General features: G+C 52.4%; 1 protein-coding gene across 2 annotated transcripts; it reads right to left on the bottom strand.

The window, feature by feature from the left end:
* Positions 1 to 2,057: 2,057 nt before the first annotated feature.
* On the bottom strand, positions 2,058 to 16,579 carry ASB13 (ankyrin repeat and SOCS box containing 13). Of its 2 annotated transcripts, none has more exons than XM_087767366.1 (6): positions 16,468 to 16,579; positions 13,401 to 13,588; positions 12,386 to 12,536; positions 10,739 to 10,873; positions 9,187 to 9,378; positions 2,058 to 7,432 (listed from the first exon to the last, which is right to left on the bottom strand). In XM_087767366.1, the coding sequence occupies exons 1-6, from the start codon at positions 16,508 to 16,510 to the stop codon at positions 7,305 to 7,307; spliced, it is 837 nt and encodes a 278-aa protein (XP_087623492.1). In that variant the 5' UTR covers positions 16,511 to 16,579; the 3' UTR covers positions 2,058 to 7,304. The 2 variants fall into 2 exon arrangements, with proteins under 2 accessions (XP_087623492.1, XP_087623493.1); XM_087767367.1 differs by lacking the exon at positions 2,058 to 7,432 and adding an exon at positions 7,842 to 7,973.
* Between the last annotated feature and the right edge of the window lie 1,781 nt (positions 16,580 to 18,360).

Raw genomic sequence — 18,360 nt, 5'->3', positions numbered from 1 at the left:
ATACAGGTGAAAAGGGGCCCGTGTTTGCAGACTTAAGAGCTTTGCTGGAATAAAAGAGCGTCTTGGCTCGGGGGGACCGGCGATGCCTTTGCCGCCCGCCCACGGAAAGCCGCCCGGGCTTGTTTCGGGGAGTAGATTTTCAAAGTTTTTCCAGGATTTGTCTTTCTCCCGTGAAAACGTGGCTGGTGGAGACCCAGCTGGTTAAATATTTCCCACTCCCATGGGAGGTTTTGCTGCTCTTACTGGGGGGAGCAGCACCGCCAAGCGGCACCGCGGGGGGAAGAGGCTCCCCGCAACCCCATCTGCAACAAGACCTGCAGATTTTGAAGCTTTTCACATTCCCATCACAAATCGGTGCCAATCCCCCCCAAAAAACACCACCCCCAAAAACCCACAGGCACCTTTTCCTCCTCCAACCGGCTCCTCCAGTCCATGAAAAGGACCCGGTGAGCAGATTGGTCCGGAGAGCATCTCCTCGGGAAGAGCGGGACTGTCCCGTTGTCCCCAGACAGCATCGCCTTCCTCTCCATTTCTTTGGGATGTTGTTTCCAGCCTCCGTTTTCTTCCAGGACTCAGGATTTCCCCCAGCCCCTTTGCAAGCTGCCCAGGGGGAAGAGGTTTCCCCAGTCGCAGCCCTTCTCCCCAGGTTTCAAGGAGATGTGGGAAGCATCCCTTGGAAAGAAGGACTAAAGCTTTTTGGAGACACGGTGGGGCTTGTTTTTCATAATTTCAGTGTCCTCTCAAAATCTCAACCAGCGTGCCCCTAAAAGCCTGTGACCACAAGCTTATTTTTAGAGAATCATAGAATCACAGAATGGTTTGGGATGGAAGGGACCTTTGAAGATCATCTAGTCCAACCCCCCTGCCATGGGCAGGGACATCTACAACCAGATCAGGTTGCTCAGAGCCCCGTCCAACCTGGCCTTCAACACTTCCAGGGATGGGGCATCCACAGCTTCTCTGGGCAACCCGTGCCAGTGCCTCACCACCCTCAGCATAAACCATTTCTTCCTTATGTCCAGTCTAAACCTTCTCTCTCTCAGTTTAAAACTGTCACCCCTTGTCCTGTCACTACAGGCCCTGGTAAAAAGTCCCTCTCCATCTTTCTTATAAGCCCCCTTTAAGCACTGCAAGGCTGCAATAAGGTCTCCCCGCAGCCTTCTCTTCTCCAGGCTGAACACCCCCAGCTCTCTCAGCCTGTCCTCACAGCAGAGCTGTTCCAGCCCTCAGATCATTTCTGTGACCTCCTCTGACCCCCTCCAACAGGGCCATGTCCTTCCCGTGCTGAGGACCCCCGAGCTGGACGCAGGGCTCCAGGGGGGTCTCCCCAGAGCGGAGCAGAGGGGCAGAATCCCCTCCCTCGCCCCGCTGCCCACGCTGCGGGGGATGCAGCCCAGGATGCGGTTGGCTTGCTGGGCTGCGAGAGCACATTGCCGGCTCATGGCCTGCTTTTTGTCTATCAGTACCCCCAAGCCCTTCTCCTCAGGGCTGCCCTCAATCATCTGATGCTACTGGGGATCGGCCCAGGTGCAGGACCTTGCCCTTGGCCTTGTTGAACTTCATAAGGTTTGCATGGGCCCTCTCCTTAAGCCTGTCCAGGTCCCTCTGGGTGGCATCTCTTCCCTCTAGCAAACCAACTGCACCACTCAGCCTGGTGTCATCTGCAAAGCCAATCCCAGTATGCCACTGATGACGATATTAAAGAGTACTGGTCCCAGTACAGACCCTTGAGGGACACATCTTGTTACTAGTTTCCACTGGGATGCTGAGCCACTGTCAATAACGCTTTGGACGTGGCCATCCAGCCAGCACAGACCTGGGCTGGCTCCTCCTCAGGAGGGCAATTTCAGCCGGTTGCACAGGTCCGTGAAGCCGTGGGCTGACGCGCTGCCTGCCCGCAGCCTCGTTGCAATTAGGGACGAGGCTGACAAAGCAAGAGGAGCGGGCAGGGCTCCCGCGCAGACCCCGCACCCCAACCACAACCGTCTACGGAAGAAACACAGTCGGAAGAAACACAGTCGGAAGAAACACAGATGAAACCTTTCTGAGCGTTTTAATCACGAATAACAGTCCAGCACGTTTGCACCCGCCCAAATCGTACCACTCCGACGTGCTAGGAACCATTAAAAATCAGACAATCAGGTATAAATACAAATAGCATCGTCGTAGCGTGCTGTACTCTTTCCAAACAGAGGTAAATGCTTTCTGAGCCCGGTGTCTCAGTGCCTAAACCCAGAGAAGCATCAGGGTATCACAGTTATAGGGCAGCTACCGAAGCACAAGCTGCATCTACGCTGTTGGGTGAAAAAGTAAGTTGGTTTGGGTTTTGGGTTTTTTTTTTTTTTTGCAGGACACATGAGGTTTTTCTCCCCGGTGGCATGCAGGGAGGAGAGCCCGGGGTTAACTAACAGCACAGGCAAACCTAAAGGTGCCACGTAGAAGTAGTCAAGGTTCCCAGAGGTCCTAAGAAACCAGTAGAGGGTTTTTTTTTTCTCCCTTGTGCTTTGCTACCTTGCTACAGATTTAGGTGCTGGCTTTAAGTTTGAAAAGAACAACCTTGGCCTCAAAACCCCTGATTTCAAAATAACCAGTGCTCGGGCCACCCCCAGGCCAGGGAACAGGACGTTCACCAGCCTCCGAGCTGCCCAAGGCTGGGCCTCAAGCCAGCCCAAGCCAGCAGAGACCCCACCAACTCGGTTTCCACCAGCTCCCACTCAAGCGTGCGGGACAGGCGCCATCTTCTTGCAAGTGCCTGCAAGATCGCTCATTCCCCTGAAGAAAGGAGGGAAATGATGAACAGGGTGTGTGAAAGCTCAAGTAAATACTCAAGGTCTTCAGCGTTTGGGTTTTTTTTAAATCAAGAGGTAGAACAGACACTTCATGCTCCTGCTTGCCCTAACCATGATGCAACCACTCCTTTACTCATCTTCAGATGCCACTTTCCAGCGGACACTGAGGTCTTTGTTTGCTGATGCTAAGGTTCGGGCAGCTCTTGGGGTTTGCTCTCTTGTACGAAGTCCCTTGAAGATATTAACAAATAAGAACACCAACCCTGTTTGTGTTTGATGTTTTCCCTTCGCCGCCGTTTCCTTATGCCGAGACCTGGGGAGCCGCAACCAACGGCACAGATCCTTCCTTCATGCACGGAGGGGAAGGGTGGCTCCTCTCCACCTCGTCCAGGGAAACCAACGGCTGCTGGCGTTACAAGGAGTTAATTCTTCAGCGCCGCGAGGCTTTCTTCCAAGGCATCCGCTTCAGTCACACCTTGTTTTTTCTGGACAAACTTCACATATAGTTGGAGAAAAACTGCTCTGATCCAGCTCCCTGCTTGCAAGCCGACCTTAAGAAGCCCGGCCAGCAGCAACCGGCAGCGCCCAGGAGCAAGGCTGACTGTCCAAAAGATGATTTTCATGGATGAAAGCAAAGTCCTGTTCTCACCTGGGCTTCCCCGAAGCAGCGGGGTTATTTCAGATCGCACCCCGTGCTGCCGGACCCATAGCAAAGGTGGTGGAGAAACCCACAGGAGAGGGGAGGTGGCTCAAAATGCTTGACTGGGTTTGCAGTTTGGGGAGCCCAGGAAGGGGACGGATGAAAGCAGGACTGGCCTGGTGGTTTTGGGTGTGTTTGCATTGGATTCATGCCCTGATTTGACACTTGGATTAAAGGGTGAGGGAAGTCAAATAATAGCCAGAACCTGACATAAAAATAAAGCAAAGGGTGTAACCCAAGCGGAGTCAGCTGAGGAGTTTCACTTAATACCCAGGATTTAGACAGTCTCTCTCATTCCCAGCAATCCCCAAACTCTTTGCAAACCCACACCTCCTTTGGCTGCCACTGAAACAGCAAAGGGACCCCATCCCTGTAAACTAAGCGTGAATTGGGTGTTTGGGATCTCCACATTTTTTAACCCATAACCGAGAGACGTCAGCTCTACGTGGCCTGAGGGTGCATCACCCAGGCGAGATGCATACAACTTCCAGAAGATAAAGTCCTCCTGAGACCTTCTTTCTTATACACGTAAGAAACAAAACACAACCAGTGCAAAAATAACCAGAGGAGGAATCTCCTGGGGGCAGCCACAACTGCCTTTCCCAAGCCATACCTGCGATGCGATGGTGCAACGAGAGACGGGTACGGCTTAATGGGATAGAGAGCAGCGTGTCCGCGGCCTCCGGGATGTCTTGCAGGCGATCCTGAGCCATCCGCTTCTGTGGCTCATGTCAAGCAGGACGACACAGTGCGATGGGTTTGCAGAAGCGGAGCGCTGGGGATGACTCTCTGATGACCTGCCACGGCCTCTTGTATTAGTAAGTGGAATTACCCTCAGCAATTCACCAGGAGTGGAGAGACTGTAATCCAAATTTGACCTCCAGCGTAGCCCCCAACGCCTGTTAGGGCAATGTTATCTACAAAGCTTCTAATTTTCATCGTAGTTTGGGATGGCTGCAGTGATTCCCAGCTATCCAGACTATACCTGCGGCAAGGATGATGCCGCTACTCATGCAGTAACTGCTAACTGCCACAGAAATTGCAGTCTGGGCAATTTAGTGAAGGCAAAACATCGCATTGGTTTAATTTGGCATCTACTTTACCTTTACTCTGAGCTGTAAAACGCAACAGCTCAGAAGATGCTTCACAACCAGCTGAGAAATCCCTGCAGGACTAAATGAACTGAGGGCTAGACAGGTTGGATAAAAGGTTAAAAAGCATCTCAATCTCAATTTTCCCTTGCAGTTTAGAAACCCAGAAACGTATAAGTAAACACCCGTCGCGACATAAACAGCCATGGCACGATCCGGCCACCTGCCTCAGTACCACGGCACACCGGGGAACGACTCGGGTGTTGTTTTCTAGCTTGTTGGCTCTCAGAGGACTTTCTGGAACACCTCTCCCTCCAGACGTGGCCATAAGAAGCAGATGTTTTAAGAAAACTGCTACTGAACGAGTCTGGCTATGGCCACCAAATAAGAGGTGCTTAGCTCTCTCGGTAAATCCTTCTTGGATGCGTGCATTGATCAGCAGGACCTCTTAAGAGAAATTTAAAAAAAATAACCAAACTTTAGAACCTACCAGAGAAGTGACTTAAAAGAGAGGAAAAAAATAAAGATGATGTAAATAGGAACTTGTAATTTTATTCTCGGTTGTTCGAGGAGTCTTCTGTTTTTACATTGGAAACTTGGACTTTACCATTTCGTTATTTCACCAGTTTAGGCAATGTTAAAAAAGCAACCTAACAAGGGACTTGAATTTGAACCAAGAGGGAAGGTTTTCCCCCCCAGATTACCAAAAGGTGCACTTTCCTAATACGTATTTACCTGCTTTACCTACTACTTTCCTAATACGTATTTACACGCGTGTTGGGCAGAGGAAGCTTTTCTTGAAAGATACAATACAAAACCTTTATCCTATCGATCACAGGGGTGAATCCCACAATAAACATCTCTAGGGCTTCCCTGAGCTGCTTGGCAATTTCACATTTCTGATACTTTAAACACAAAAATCAGAATTGTAGACAGACAACCCCCCAAAGAGCAGGATCGCCATTTTTTTTCTGTCCTGTTCTATATGATACCGCACAGCAAAAAAACAACAACAAAGGGGTGCAGGGGGAATGAACCTAACTAAAAATTAAAAACCAAAGTGATTTTCTGGTCACCATTAAAGTGCATTCAGCTCCACCTCAGCTCTTCAACCCTGTGCTTATGCTATTTTCCCCCTCCCTCCTGAGGCTGAGCCCCATCGTGCTGGTTGGAGGAGCACGAGATCTTGCAGGCAGCAGGCAAGCGACCGTTGGCTCTCAAGTGTTAGTTCACAGCATGAAGGATGTTGAGAGCCCTGAGTTAGCTCGATGCCACATTAGACAGCAGATTTCATAACATTTGCTGTCATTCAGAGGAGGAATTTGTTCTCATCACAGTGCTAAGACTTGTCATGGAGGCATCAGGGAGCTCCGTTCCCTTAGTACCACGTACCCTGTAGGTTACTGCCTTCAGACAACACGTAACGTCTCATCTGGAAGGTAGACGACAATTTTGGCTCTGCTCGTGCAAATGTCACCCTGACTGTTTAAATCACGGAAGGACAAAGCTGCAGTCGCGCCTGCTGAAGCCAAAGGATTCGAGCCCAACACTCGGCAGTGCACAGCTCAGTGCTGGCTCCTGCTGCCAACCTCTGGAGAGGCTCCAGCATTGAGAGAGAAACTCAGAGAGGGAAAAATAGAAATAAAAATCTCAAAACCCAAGGCAGAGCCCAGCCCTCCTATTGCCTTTCCCGTGTGGGTGTACACCACAGGGATCTGCTGCACCACTGCACAAGGGACGTATCCTCGCCGTGCTTCAGGCACCACCGGGCAGCAGCTCTGCCTCTTATTGCACATAAAACCAACAGAGTGGCCACAGTGGCTCAGAGCAAGTGGAGAAATATTCCTTGGGACCAGCCATCTGGAGGGAAGAATCCTTGGACGTGCAGAGAGACCTGCTTCCTGCTTGGGCTTGAAAATTAGAGATGGTGATACCCTAGCGGAACGCTACAGTAAGAGCGGGCTCACCTTCAGCGAGGAAGGAGCATGGGCAAAGTCAACCCTGATCTGGCAGCAGTTTGTCCTCACTGCTCGTGTTGAGCCAAAGCCCACTGAACTTCATGGAAAGTCAGTAACCGGTTGCAGTGCCTCTAATTAGTCCTGAGCTTGCTGGGGACTTAATTTGCCTCCAGCTAGAGCGCGCAGGTCTCTCGAGCCTTGTCCCTTGGCATTAGGCAGTTGTCACTTGAGTTATTAACACGGAGGTGGGCTCCAGCACTCCCACTGCAGAAACACGGACGTCCGTATCCGAGGGTATCACCTCTAAATCCCTTTGCAGTCAGCGGAGACAGGCGCTCCCGAGGCATTCTGTACCACCCCAGCACGGGCATCTAAAACAGGACGGATGAATCATGCTCCAGAAGTATCTGTTTCTCTTCACTGACTGCAAAGGGAGCCTGGTTAGATCATACAGAGATGCCTTCAGGCTAGAGACACGTAAAACTAGGCAAGATTAATCCCGCTCAAAGAGCGAGCGCTACAGCCTCCAACACAGTGACAGTCTAACCGATCACCCCAGGAGAGGTTACAACTTCAAACCAGTGCTACACGTTGCCTGAGCCTGTCTTTGTCCACGAAGAAGAGTAAGTGCTGCCTCATAAATACTATTTACACCAGTTTGCTTAAATTAATATTAGTTTCCTGGGGGGAGGTAGAAGAGAAAGAGACAGATACTTCATACTGCGGGAGCTAAAGATGTCGTCCTTCCCGGCCACCTTCACCACTGTCAGTTGTAGGACAGGTACTGGATTAATCGCGGAGGAATATTTAGCTTGGCAATCTTCTCCAGTGCTCGCTGCCCGGCAGCTTTCCTCACCGTAACTCTGCAAAGCTGCGACAAACTCAGAGGCGTTTCTAAAAGGAGAAAAGAGGGTGCAAAGTTAGGGCTGCAGCTCAGCGGACGGCTGATCTTCCCACCGAGCACAGACCTCCCAGGAGGGTGATGCCTGGCATCGCCTCCGCTGTGATCACAAGCCTGGCTCTGCTTACGAGCGCTCGACCTCCCACAGCACCCAAGCCCAAGGAAGGCACCGCAGAGCCACGGGCGTGCTCTCTAAAGGCTCGTCCCGATGAAAATCCCACCAGAAACAGCGAGCACTGCTGCAGCGCCCTTCTCCCACCTCCCTTCCTCACCTGCATCCCCCAAAGGCCAACGGTGCCCACTGCTCTGATCCACTGGGGCTATCCAAGACTTTCAGATTTCCTTAGTGACGCTGTCTTAAGCCTCAGCAATGCCGTATATAGGAACAAAACCTACTTCCAACACCTCTCTACCGCTCCGTTTCTCCATCCAAGGATTGCGTTAAGCCTTTTCGCTCAGCACTCTGCGGAGAGCTCCAATAAAACTCCCCAAGTCCCTTCCCACCCACAGCCTCGATGCTGGGTGTCGATGCGCCTGCATGGACATAGAGTGACAATTGGGCACGTTGCTCTGGAAGCAGTCATTCCTAAGAAGCTGCTATCCCTACCCCCACAGCCTCTGCAATCGCCACCCTCCAAGATCTGCATCTATCCTAGGCCTAGTCCCAAATTTAATGACACAAAACAAAAGAAAAAAAAATACTAATAAAGCTAGTATAGTACTTTTACAATAGTCTGCGTTGAAAAGCAACTACATGTGCAGTTCTGGGTTGAGGGGGCAGCAAACTCTGGCGAGATACCAGGAGTGTGTACGGGCATGTAGCATTCAATCTCTTCAGCCAGCTCAGCTGCAGCCAGACCAGCACACTTCACTGCTCTCCACGACAAGGGAGCAATGAATAACTCAGAGAGACTGCTCCAGGGAAAGAAGTCAGAGGGAAAAGGGGCTATAAGGTGCTCACCACACAAAGGATTGCAAAGCCAGGAAAGACTTTATTCTTCTATAAGGAATAAATTTTTCTTGCTATAAGGAAGAATTTTTTTACAATGAGAGCGGTGAGACACTGGAACAGGTTGTCCAGAAAAGCTGTGGATGCTCCATCATTGGAAGTGCTCAACGTCAGGCTGGACAGGGCTTTGAGCAACCTGATCTAGTGGGAGATGTCCCTGCTCATGGCAGGGGCAGGGTTGGACTAGGTGATCTTCAAAGGTCCCTTCCAACCCAAAGCATCCTACGATTCTATGACTTTTAGGATCATCTAATGCCGTGGTGTCGAGCAGCGGTCTGCAAATGCTCAGACGGGTCGGTGAATTACTCCTCTGAGGTCTGCTAAGGGTAACCAAGACAATGATTGATTTAAAACCATCCTCAAACCTCAGTCAAATGTCTCCTCCAAAACCAGACAGGCAACGCAGCTGAAGTTTAATGCGTTCCCTGCCCTGAATAAAATGGGTTTTCAACTGGCTGATTTCCTTGACCTGACTTAATGCATCAAGCTCATGCTGACACATGAGAGGGACCTGAATTCAGTGCGGGCATGATTTGGACCATCTTACCACTGTCATTCAATCACAATTAAGCAGAGCTAGCCTACGGCCAGCCGCTGTACATTTGCCACCAAGAACTCTAGACCTTCACGGGAAGATGATCAGGGATCTACAAATCAAAGTGGACTGAGAATCATGATCTGGTGCAATGGAGTTGGCAGCCACCGAATTCCTGGGGCAGGGGATCATCTCTCACTTACTTTCGTAGTACTCAAAGCACTTTGCTGTGGGACTGCTGCTCCAGGTGTAATCCGATGGCTTCTTTCCTCGGTTGTCCCTGGCGTAAATGTTTCCTCCAAATTCAATCAGCATCTCCACCAGATCTACGTTTTTCACTTTTGCTGCGTGGTGGAGGGCTGTCTCATGAAGTTTAGCCGCGTTCACGTTTGCCCCTGAGGCCAGAAAGAAAAACAAACCTGTTCATGAAAGCCTCACTTGACCCAAACGTAAGGAGTGGTTTGACTGGAGAAAAAAACGCTGTTAAAACACGCAGGAGCAGCTAGAACAAGATCCAAACAAAACAGCACAAACAGGAAACCAAACTGCTGAACAAGTTCTCGGTGCTGGCAACGCATGAGTCTTCTTCTCTGCCTTGATGTTTTCCTTGCAGAGAAAGGATTTTAGTCCACGTTACTGGGTAAATAAGCTGCTGAGTGTGAAATTCAGAATTGCTTCCTGAATCTGTGCTGTCCAAAGCCAGCAAAGAGCCGTTCCCAGTCATCAAAACGGAGCGCTCCTACTCAAGGCAAACAGTGATATCTTTGTTAACAGAAATACCCCAGACCCACGAGATGTGGCCGCTCACCATCAGACACTACTGCAGGACCAAGTTTGAGTTACAGCTATTTTTGCTAAGAAAGTTTGGCTTTTACAAGCCGACAGCAAAAGGTCTTTCCAATCCCCCCCACAACTGCTTGCATGTTATCACCTGATTTGTTCAGCAGAGGTGAGATGAACCTCACTGAATTCAAACAACTGGCTTTTAGGTACGTGTAGCCACACTGAAATGCCCTTATAATTAACAGGGAGAAACAGGCATTTCTGAGGAATCGATTAATGGGTGCCCAAGACAGGGAACTGGAGAGGCTGGAAACAAACTAGCCTAAACGTGTAATTTTTAGACAACTAACGTTCAGTGAAACAAATCCCCACCCCCGGGGCCAAATCTCCTCCTGCTAAGCACAGGCAAAGACAAGAAGTCCAACTCCAAACTTCCCAAAGTTAACAGCAAGAAAACTGGGATGTGAAACCTGGAGCACAGAACATTGACTTGAACGTCCAGCAAACTCATGTGGGCATAACACTAACCAGATCTCCCTGAGGTATGAAGTGACATCATCTCTGCTTTTCTGTCCAACATCAAACCCTCACATCTCTCCCTAACACCAAACACGAAACCATATGACTGTGCTACCAAAGCTGAACGCATGCCCAGCAGTTGATACCACTTTTGGGAAGAAGTCGGAATTTTGCTCTAGGGGGCTGAAGAGTTCTGAATTTTATTAAAGTAAGTGAATGGAAACGTCACTGGGAACAACACAAACTGGATATTGACAGGCAGACGCTGAAAAAATGCTTAAGCATTAAGCTTTGCTCAGGTAAAGGCAAAACCTTTGACCTTTGTCATTTATATTATGCTGTGAAGGAATAAGCTCTTCGACAAGAACGCCGCTGCGGAACGCCGAGGGCAACACCGCGCAGAGACACCACCGTCTCCTGCCCACCCAGAAGCGAAGCCTGTGGCTGCCATACCTGCCTTGAGCAGCAACTTTGCACAGTCCAGATGCTCCCTGGCACAGGCCACGTGTAAGGGCGTCCCGAAATGGCAGTCGTGAGCCTCCAAGTTTGCACCGACGTCGATGAGGAGTTGCACGCACTCTGAGCTACCTTTAGAAAGGGAGGATCTGAGTCAAAAGAAAGAATCCAGCTGAAACGGGAGCGTATGGCACGCTGAGATCAGCTTGACCCACAAACAGCCTGTTTGATATTTGGGGTGACGGCTGCAAAATAGAAATGCTTGTGAGCCAACACAGGACACTGTAGGATCGAGACCGAGACCAGGGCACAAGAAATAGAGTCACATCTGCACGGCACTGAGCTAGAGCTAACAGGTCTCGCAGGGAGTTAGGTCAAAAAAACCTGATTTCAAGGGTTTGCACTAAATCACCTATAGCTCGTGGAGCTGGTTGTATTGTATGTATTGTATACAGCATATATGCTGTATGTATCCTGCCCTGGGTTGATCAGATCACCTTCAAGACCACTCCAGCTTCACTTTTTCCAATGTTAATAATACAACTTACCAGAAAGCGGGCAGTCATCATCAACAAGCCTTAGGAAAAAGGCTTAACAAGGAAAAGCTAAGCAAGAGCTCACATCTATGTATTTAAGTAACTACCTGTTTGTCAAAAACGCTGTCTCCCACAGCCTTCATAGTCGAAGGGAAACTCTGTCCAGGACAGCACAAAACAGAAACAGTGAAGGGGAGGAAAGAGGAGGTATTACATCTTACAAAGAGGAAACTGAGGCACAAAACAACTAAGAAATTTGGTCACGATCATCTAATGGGGACATTGCCACTCTCGCATCCCGGCTTTCCTGCTGTTGCATTCGTGCAAGCGTAAGTTCAGGGTTGGAATTACACTCGAGTACCCCTCTGCCGCTCCCCCCACCGCTGCTGCTGTCACAGCCACCCCTGATGCTTGCTCTTGCTCCGTAACCCAGACCCAATGTCCAGGAGAGGCTTGAGCAGAGGATGGGGGGAGCAGAGAGCGGCTGGCATGTGCCAGCTGGAACATTATTTTGGCCCCTGTAGTTTTCTCTTATCCCCTGAACAGACCCTCCAGCTGGAAAAGGCTGAGAGAGGGACAAGGAGCAGTCCAGGCAGCAACGCTGCCCAACAGTCCCGGGCACTTTCTTCCCACCTGACAGCTTCATCCATCAGCTCTAAACAACCAGGAGGGGTCTGGGACAGGATCACCTGATTAACACGGTCTTGTGTTTTAATCAGAACAATTTATCCCATCTCAACTTGGATCAGAGGAAAAGGATGCAAACTCTCCTCTGCTCACACGAGCAAAGCTACCGGTTTGGCTCGAGGTTTTCAAACAGAGCATCGAGAAGCTGGTGCTTTACCTGCCTACCATCTTATCCCATGTCCCTCACGTGGGATAAAAGCACCCAACACAAGGGATGGCTTTATTCATCTGATACCACAGTGCTTTGCGTTCTGCGTTCAAAAGGAGCTGTGCCCATGTAAGGCGGATGGATTTGCAAGCTGTAATGGTCTGATGAGCAACAACAGCTTATGGTCAATTTAAGATACTTGGCAGATGCTTTTGTTGGGGTTTTTTTCCAAGCTGCAAGTAACTGTGCAAAGATAAGACCACGCGGGCTCACCATTCATGCAGGCTTCGTGGAGAGGAGACGCTGTGTAAAGGGGAGGGTTCACCTTGGCGCCGTGGGACAGCAGCACTTTCACACACTCTATGCTACCCGAGGCACAGGCGTCGCAGAGCGGCGTGCTGCCATCGATATTCCTGGCATCCACCTTCGAGGTAGGAAAAAAAACATGAGGTACCCGCAGGCTGCTGTGTGACAGTACCCTCTTGCCCATGTTTTCACTTCTTTTAACTCTAGAAATAGTCTGGACTCAGGACAGAGTTGGTTGCTACTGCCAGCAACCTGGCTTGCGCTGTTCCCATCGCTCTGGGGGCACAGATGTACATTAATGTCACAAGTTTAGCCTCGTTATTTCCATCGTTATATTTTTCTACCGCTTTCCTGCTGAAGGTTACAAGCGTTGCAGTTGAGTAACACAACGCAACTCCTCTCTGCTTTAGTGCAAAGTCCAGCTTCGGCGGCGGACTCAGCCAAAGGACCACGGAGCGCACGTGTGCTCCGCTCCACCAGCTTTGCTCGGAGGAGAGCCGTCTTCAGCGTGTGACAAGTCACAAGTCCTCAGAGACAGTCATCGTCAGCTATATCCAAAGACCCTGCTTAGCTGATTTTTGTTTCCATAATAAAATTAAAGAAATAGAAGAAGAAACAAGAGAATATATATAAATCCCGTCTGGAAGCTACACGTCCCCTGCTCCCCTTCTGGCCTCTTGATTCAACGCAGCTAGCTTTAGATACTTGAGTCATCTAAATTAGATTTCTAGTCACCCCGGGCTCTGTTGATAGTCAGTGAGGAGAGAGGGGGAGAGACAGAGAGAGAAATACTTCCAGGCAGTTTTTTAAGTCCTCATTAAGCTCAAACAACCTCTGAAGAGGCCTGCCATCCTCTGCTGACTGTCAAGAAAGCCCAGGGTGATGAAGAAGAGCCTCGAGCTAGATGGGGAGAATCCAGATCCCAGAAATAACTTCGGACATCAGGGTGATGTTCCCAGCTGGATCAGACCCAACTACACACCTGGGCCCCTGCAGCCAGCAGGAGCTTGACACACTGCGTTTGCCCTCGCAGGCTCGCCTCGTGCAACGGGGTGATAGAGTCATAGGTGACCGCGTTGACGCAGGCTCCGCTCTCTATCAGCTGCTGCAGCTGCAGGATTTCTCCCCGCCTGGCCGCTTCATGAACCGGTGTTCGATCGGCCCAGAAGCCTAGAGAGGAAAGAATAAGTAAGTAAATAAATAAAACCACACATGCGGAGCAAACGGGTCTCTGTGCAGGAGAAAAGCGGACGGGGAACATGGGCTGGCAGCTAGAAGAGAGAGCTGGGAATGAGGAGCTTATTCCGCACCGTGCCCCCCTCAGCACGCGATTTTAAATCGAGTGCTTCATGTTCGTGGGTTCCCCGTTGAGCGCTGCCCTCTCAGGGCCTGTTTGTAATGCTGGGTTCCCTTACAGTTTCTGAAAGGCTTTGCTGTACTTGCTTGAAACTTTATCCAAGTACAAACCCCTGCAGCATTCAAATTTCCAGATTCGTCCCAGCGAGCTCTTATTTAGCGTTAGGAGCACTGTCCCTCCTGGCTCCATCCGAAATCACTGGAAACGGGAGACCTCCAGAGAGCAACTCAGCCCACCTAAAAACTATCTTCCTGAAAAGATGGAGCTTTGACAACTAAATTTCTAGCTTCGACGCCTTCGCTGAGCATCTACACCTACACGGGACAAGTCTGGGCTTCGCTTGCCAGCGCTACCTGACAATATCATCTCCTTTCGGGTGCGGTTTGCTTTCAAGGTAGCAATGAGTAGAGAACAGCCCCATGCATTTTCATGCAACCTTCAGCAAGATAAATGCATATCCTCTCCGTAAAAATAAGTGCCTTGGTAGCCTGCAAAAGCAGGGCTTACAGGAGCAGTACGGTGCTCGTCACATAAAGGTCGGTATGAAAAACCATTGGCAAACCAGACCTTGCAGCTACAGTTCCTCCCCTTTGAACACATCTCCGTAAGACCCCCATTTCAAGGCAAGCACTGACGGAGCAGGAGAAAAAGGGTGATTTGCCTTATTTTTAAAAAAATAAACACCTTGTCGTGTATTTCAGTTGGACTGACCATCCCCCTCTCCATCCCTAAACGCAGTGTTTTATTTATCGGCGTAAAGCAGTAAATGCCAACACAAGCCAGTGGTTATGAAAGATGGAGCGGACCCGAAGAATAACACGATGCTGAGGTGTGCGGTGGACTGAAACCACCCCCTGAAGGGGAACCACGAGTACCAGCATCTTCACAGCACAGAGTACGTGCAGGCTTTTTTATCTGCTTCTTGATCCTCATTCCCTTTGCCAATACCCCTGAGCAGGATGTTTTTCCTCCACTGAAGCTTCTCATGGTCAGGAGAAGCAAGAAGTCCAAATGAGGATGGAGCCCTCAAATTGCCAGCCACCGAGCAGCATCGCTTTGTCACCACAGGACGGGGGAGAACAAGCCCCAGCAGCATTTCATTAAAGGCCTATCGTATATTCCAAAAAAAACCAAACCTGCAAACTGCAGGCTCCTCAAATTTCTTCTCTCCTGCTGCACAACTCCTCACGTGGCAGGCTCACATGAGAGATAACATCATCGGTCCCCATGGACGGGGCTCCCACATCCACATCCAGCCGGCTGCGCCCGGGGTTATGGATCAGGAGGGAGACTGCAGCCAGGACCGGACCTCCCGAATCTGCACGTTCAAGATTTACACCTCTGCCTCGCTGACTGAAGCACAAGGCCAGGGAACACGGCCAGTTCTTGATGCAACCAGAGAGCATCCCTACCAGGGGAACCAGCCGCTGCGGTCTTTGCTGCGGTCCAGCCGCAGGGCAGGCTGCCGGGCTTGGCCTGCTGTTCCAGCCGGCTGTGCCCTCATCCCAGGATTTCTCAGCAGCTCTGCAAGCAGCTTTGCCACCTCCAGCCCTGAGGAGGTAACCCAGCAGGGTTTGGGCCCTCTGGGGTGCTGCATGGCTCCCACCCGCCATCTCCCTCCAAGGAGGGAGCCATCCCCTCTTCTCCAGCTCCCCAACACCGCCTCTTCGCATCACACACGCACATTAGTTTGTGGAGGAACGATGATAACTCCCCATGGCCAGAAGCAGGGGGTCTCCCGAGAGCATCCTCACCTTCTTCTTACCCCTTTCCTTTGGAGAGGCCACTCGCCCCCCAAACCATCCTGCCCACCCCCAAACCATCCTGATACCCCCAAACCATCCTTGCCCACCCCCAAACCATCCTGCCCACCCCCAAACCATCCTGCTACCCCCAAACCCATCCTTGCCCACCCCCAAACCATCCTGCCCACCCCCAAACCCATCCTGCTACCCCCAAACCATCCTTGCCCACCCCCAAACCATCCTGCCCACCCCCAAACCATCCTGCCCACCCCCAAACCCATCCTGCTACCCCCAAACCATCCTTGCCCACCCCCAAACCCATCCTGCCCACCCCCAAACCATCCTGCTACTCCCAAACCCATCCTGATACCCCCAAACCATCCTTGCCCACCCCAAAACCCATCCTGCTACCCCCAAACCATCCTGCCCACCCCCAAACCCATCCTGCTACCCCCAAACCATCCTTGCCCACCCCCAAACCCATCCTGCCCACCCCCAAACCATCCTGCTACTCCCAAACCCATCCTGATACCCCCAAACCATCCTTGCCCACCCCCAAACCCATCCTGCTACCCCCAAACCATCCTGCTACTCCCAAACCCATCCTGATACCCCCAAACCATCCTTGCCCACCTCCAAACCCATCCTGCTACCCCCAAACCATCCTTGCCCACCCCAAAACCCATCCTGCTACCCCCAAACCATCCTTGCCCATCCTCAAACCATCCTTGCCCACGCCAAAACCCATCCTGCTACCCCCAAACCATCCTTGCCCATCCCCAAACCATCCTTGCCCATCCCCAAACCATCCTTGCCCACCCCCAAACCCATCCTGCCCCCCCCCAAACACGACGCCATCACCAGCCCTCCCGTCCTCCCGCAGCGGACCCCCCCCCCCCCTCCACCCCCACCCACCCCCACCCCACCACCCCGCCGCCCCCACGCACTGATCTCGCCCCGCAGGGAGCCGCTGCTGGCGGGGCGCTCCATGGCCGCGGGCCCGCCGGCTCCAGCAGCGCTGGGGCGGCCGCCGGCTCCGGCCTCCTCCGCTCCGCTCCGCCCCCGGGCCCCCGGCCCCGGCCGCGGCGGCCGCCGGGAGTTGTAGTGCCCGGGCGGCGCGGGTGAGGCGGGGTACGGGGCACCGGTGTCCATGGGGAGCGCGTACTGGGGGCACTGGTGTCCATGGGGAGCGGGTACTGGCGGGGGGGGAGGGGGTACTGGGGGCACTGGTGTCTATGGGGACCAGGTACTGGCGTGGGGGGAGGGGGTACTGGGGGCACCGGTGTCCATGGGGAGCGGGTACTGGGGGCACTGGTGTCTATGGGGACCGGGTACTGGCGTGGGGAGGAGGGGGTACTGGGAGCGCTAGTGTATGTGGGGACGGGGTACTGGGGGCATTGGCAGGGGGGGAGGGGGTACTGGGGGCACCGGTGTCCATGGGGAGCGGGTACTGGGGGCACTGGTGTCCATGGGGAGCGGGTACTGGGTGCACTGGTGTATGTGGGGAGGAGGTACTGGGGCACTGGTGTGTGGGGGAGGGGGTACTGGGGGCACTGGTGTGGGGGCAGAGTGGTTACTGGGGGCACTGGTAGGGAGGCAGTGGAGGTACTGGTGTGTGCAGGCAGGGGGTGCTGGAGGCATTGGTGCATGTGGGGAGGGAGTACTGGAGGTGCTGGTGTGGGGGGCAAGGGGCAGTGGATGTACTGGTGTATGTGGGGAGGGGGATATTGGGAGCACTGGTATGTGCAGAGGGCTAATGGCAGCACAGGGGGAGGTGGGATACTGGGGGCATTGGTTAGGAGGTACTGGGGCACTGGGGTGTGTGGGCAGGTGGTATTTGGGGCACTGGTGCGTGGGGAGGGGGATACTGGGAGCACTGGTTTGCACAGAGGTGGTACTGGGGGCAGTGGTGTGTTTGGGCAGGGGTATTTGGGGGAACTGGGGTGTGGGAGGGGGGTACTGGGGTCACTGGGGTATGTACACGTGAGAAGGAAGATGAAGAGGGACTGAGAGCTGGTGTTTGGCGGGGTACTGGGAGCACTGGTGTGTGTGTAGGGAGGGGATAGTGGTGGCACTGGTGAGAAGAGACTGGGGTGCTGACAGGGGGGTTGGGGACGCTGGAGGTGCCTGTGAAACTGGTGTGGGAGGTGCTGGGAGGGTGAACTGTGGACAGGGGGTGTTTTGGGGGGAGGAAGGGCTGGGGAGCGGGTGGTTGTGGGGAGCTGGGGAGGGGGTGCAGTGTGGAGGGAAGGGACAGGCTGGGACGAGGTGGGGTGCAGGAGCTGGGCGAGAATGAGTTTGGGGGAGCTGCTGTGGCAAAGAGAGCTTTGGGGTGCACTGGAGCGGACTGGAGCGAGCACTGGGCAGGGAGAAGTGGGGCAAGGTGTGTACCAAAAATGTGGTGGAACTATTTTCCCTGGGTCCCAGACGGCGGCAGAGTCCAGCCAGGTCCCAGGGCTGAGTGAGCCGCTCTTCCAGAATCACCGGAACCACAGCGAGTTCCTTGGCAATTATGTCATTGATGATGTCACCTCCTAGAAATAGCACGTCACACGGGCACCGCGGAGCGGCGAGCCGGGCCTCCTGGCCTCTCCGTAAGGACTGGCATTTCTTCGTTAGTCGTGTTATGGTTTGAGCTCTCCGGCTTTGCTGGGTTGTCCTGTCGATGGCTGCTCTGCCAAATTTACAAGTAGGTAAGAGAGCAGAAACAGAAGCACGGAAAGGTGAAGTGATTTGCCAAAGATTACAAAAAGCAATCAGTGCAAGGCTGAAATTACAGCCCGAATCGCTTGATTCCCACTTGATTCACCCCAGAGAGCGCAACCCTTCTCTACCGCTTC

This window comes from Nipponia nippon, unplaced genomic scaffold (assembly GCF_047370975.1).
Source record: "Nipponia nippon isolate SJK-2023a ecotype South Korea unplaced genomic scaffold, ASM4737097v1 scaffold_3, whole genome shotgun sequence".
Classification (NCBI taxonomy): Eukaryota; Metazoa; Chordata; class Aves; order Pelecaniformes; family Threskiornithidae; genus Nipponia; species Nipponia nippon.
This window is presented reverse-complemented; position numbering and strand designations above follow the sequence as displayed.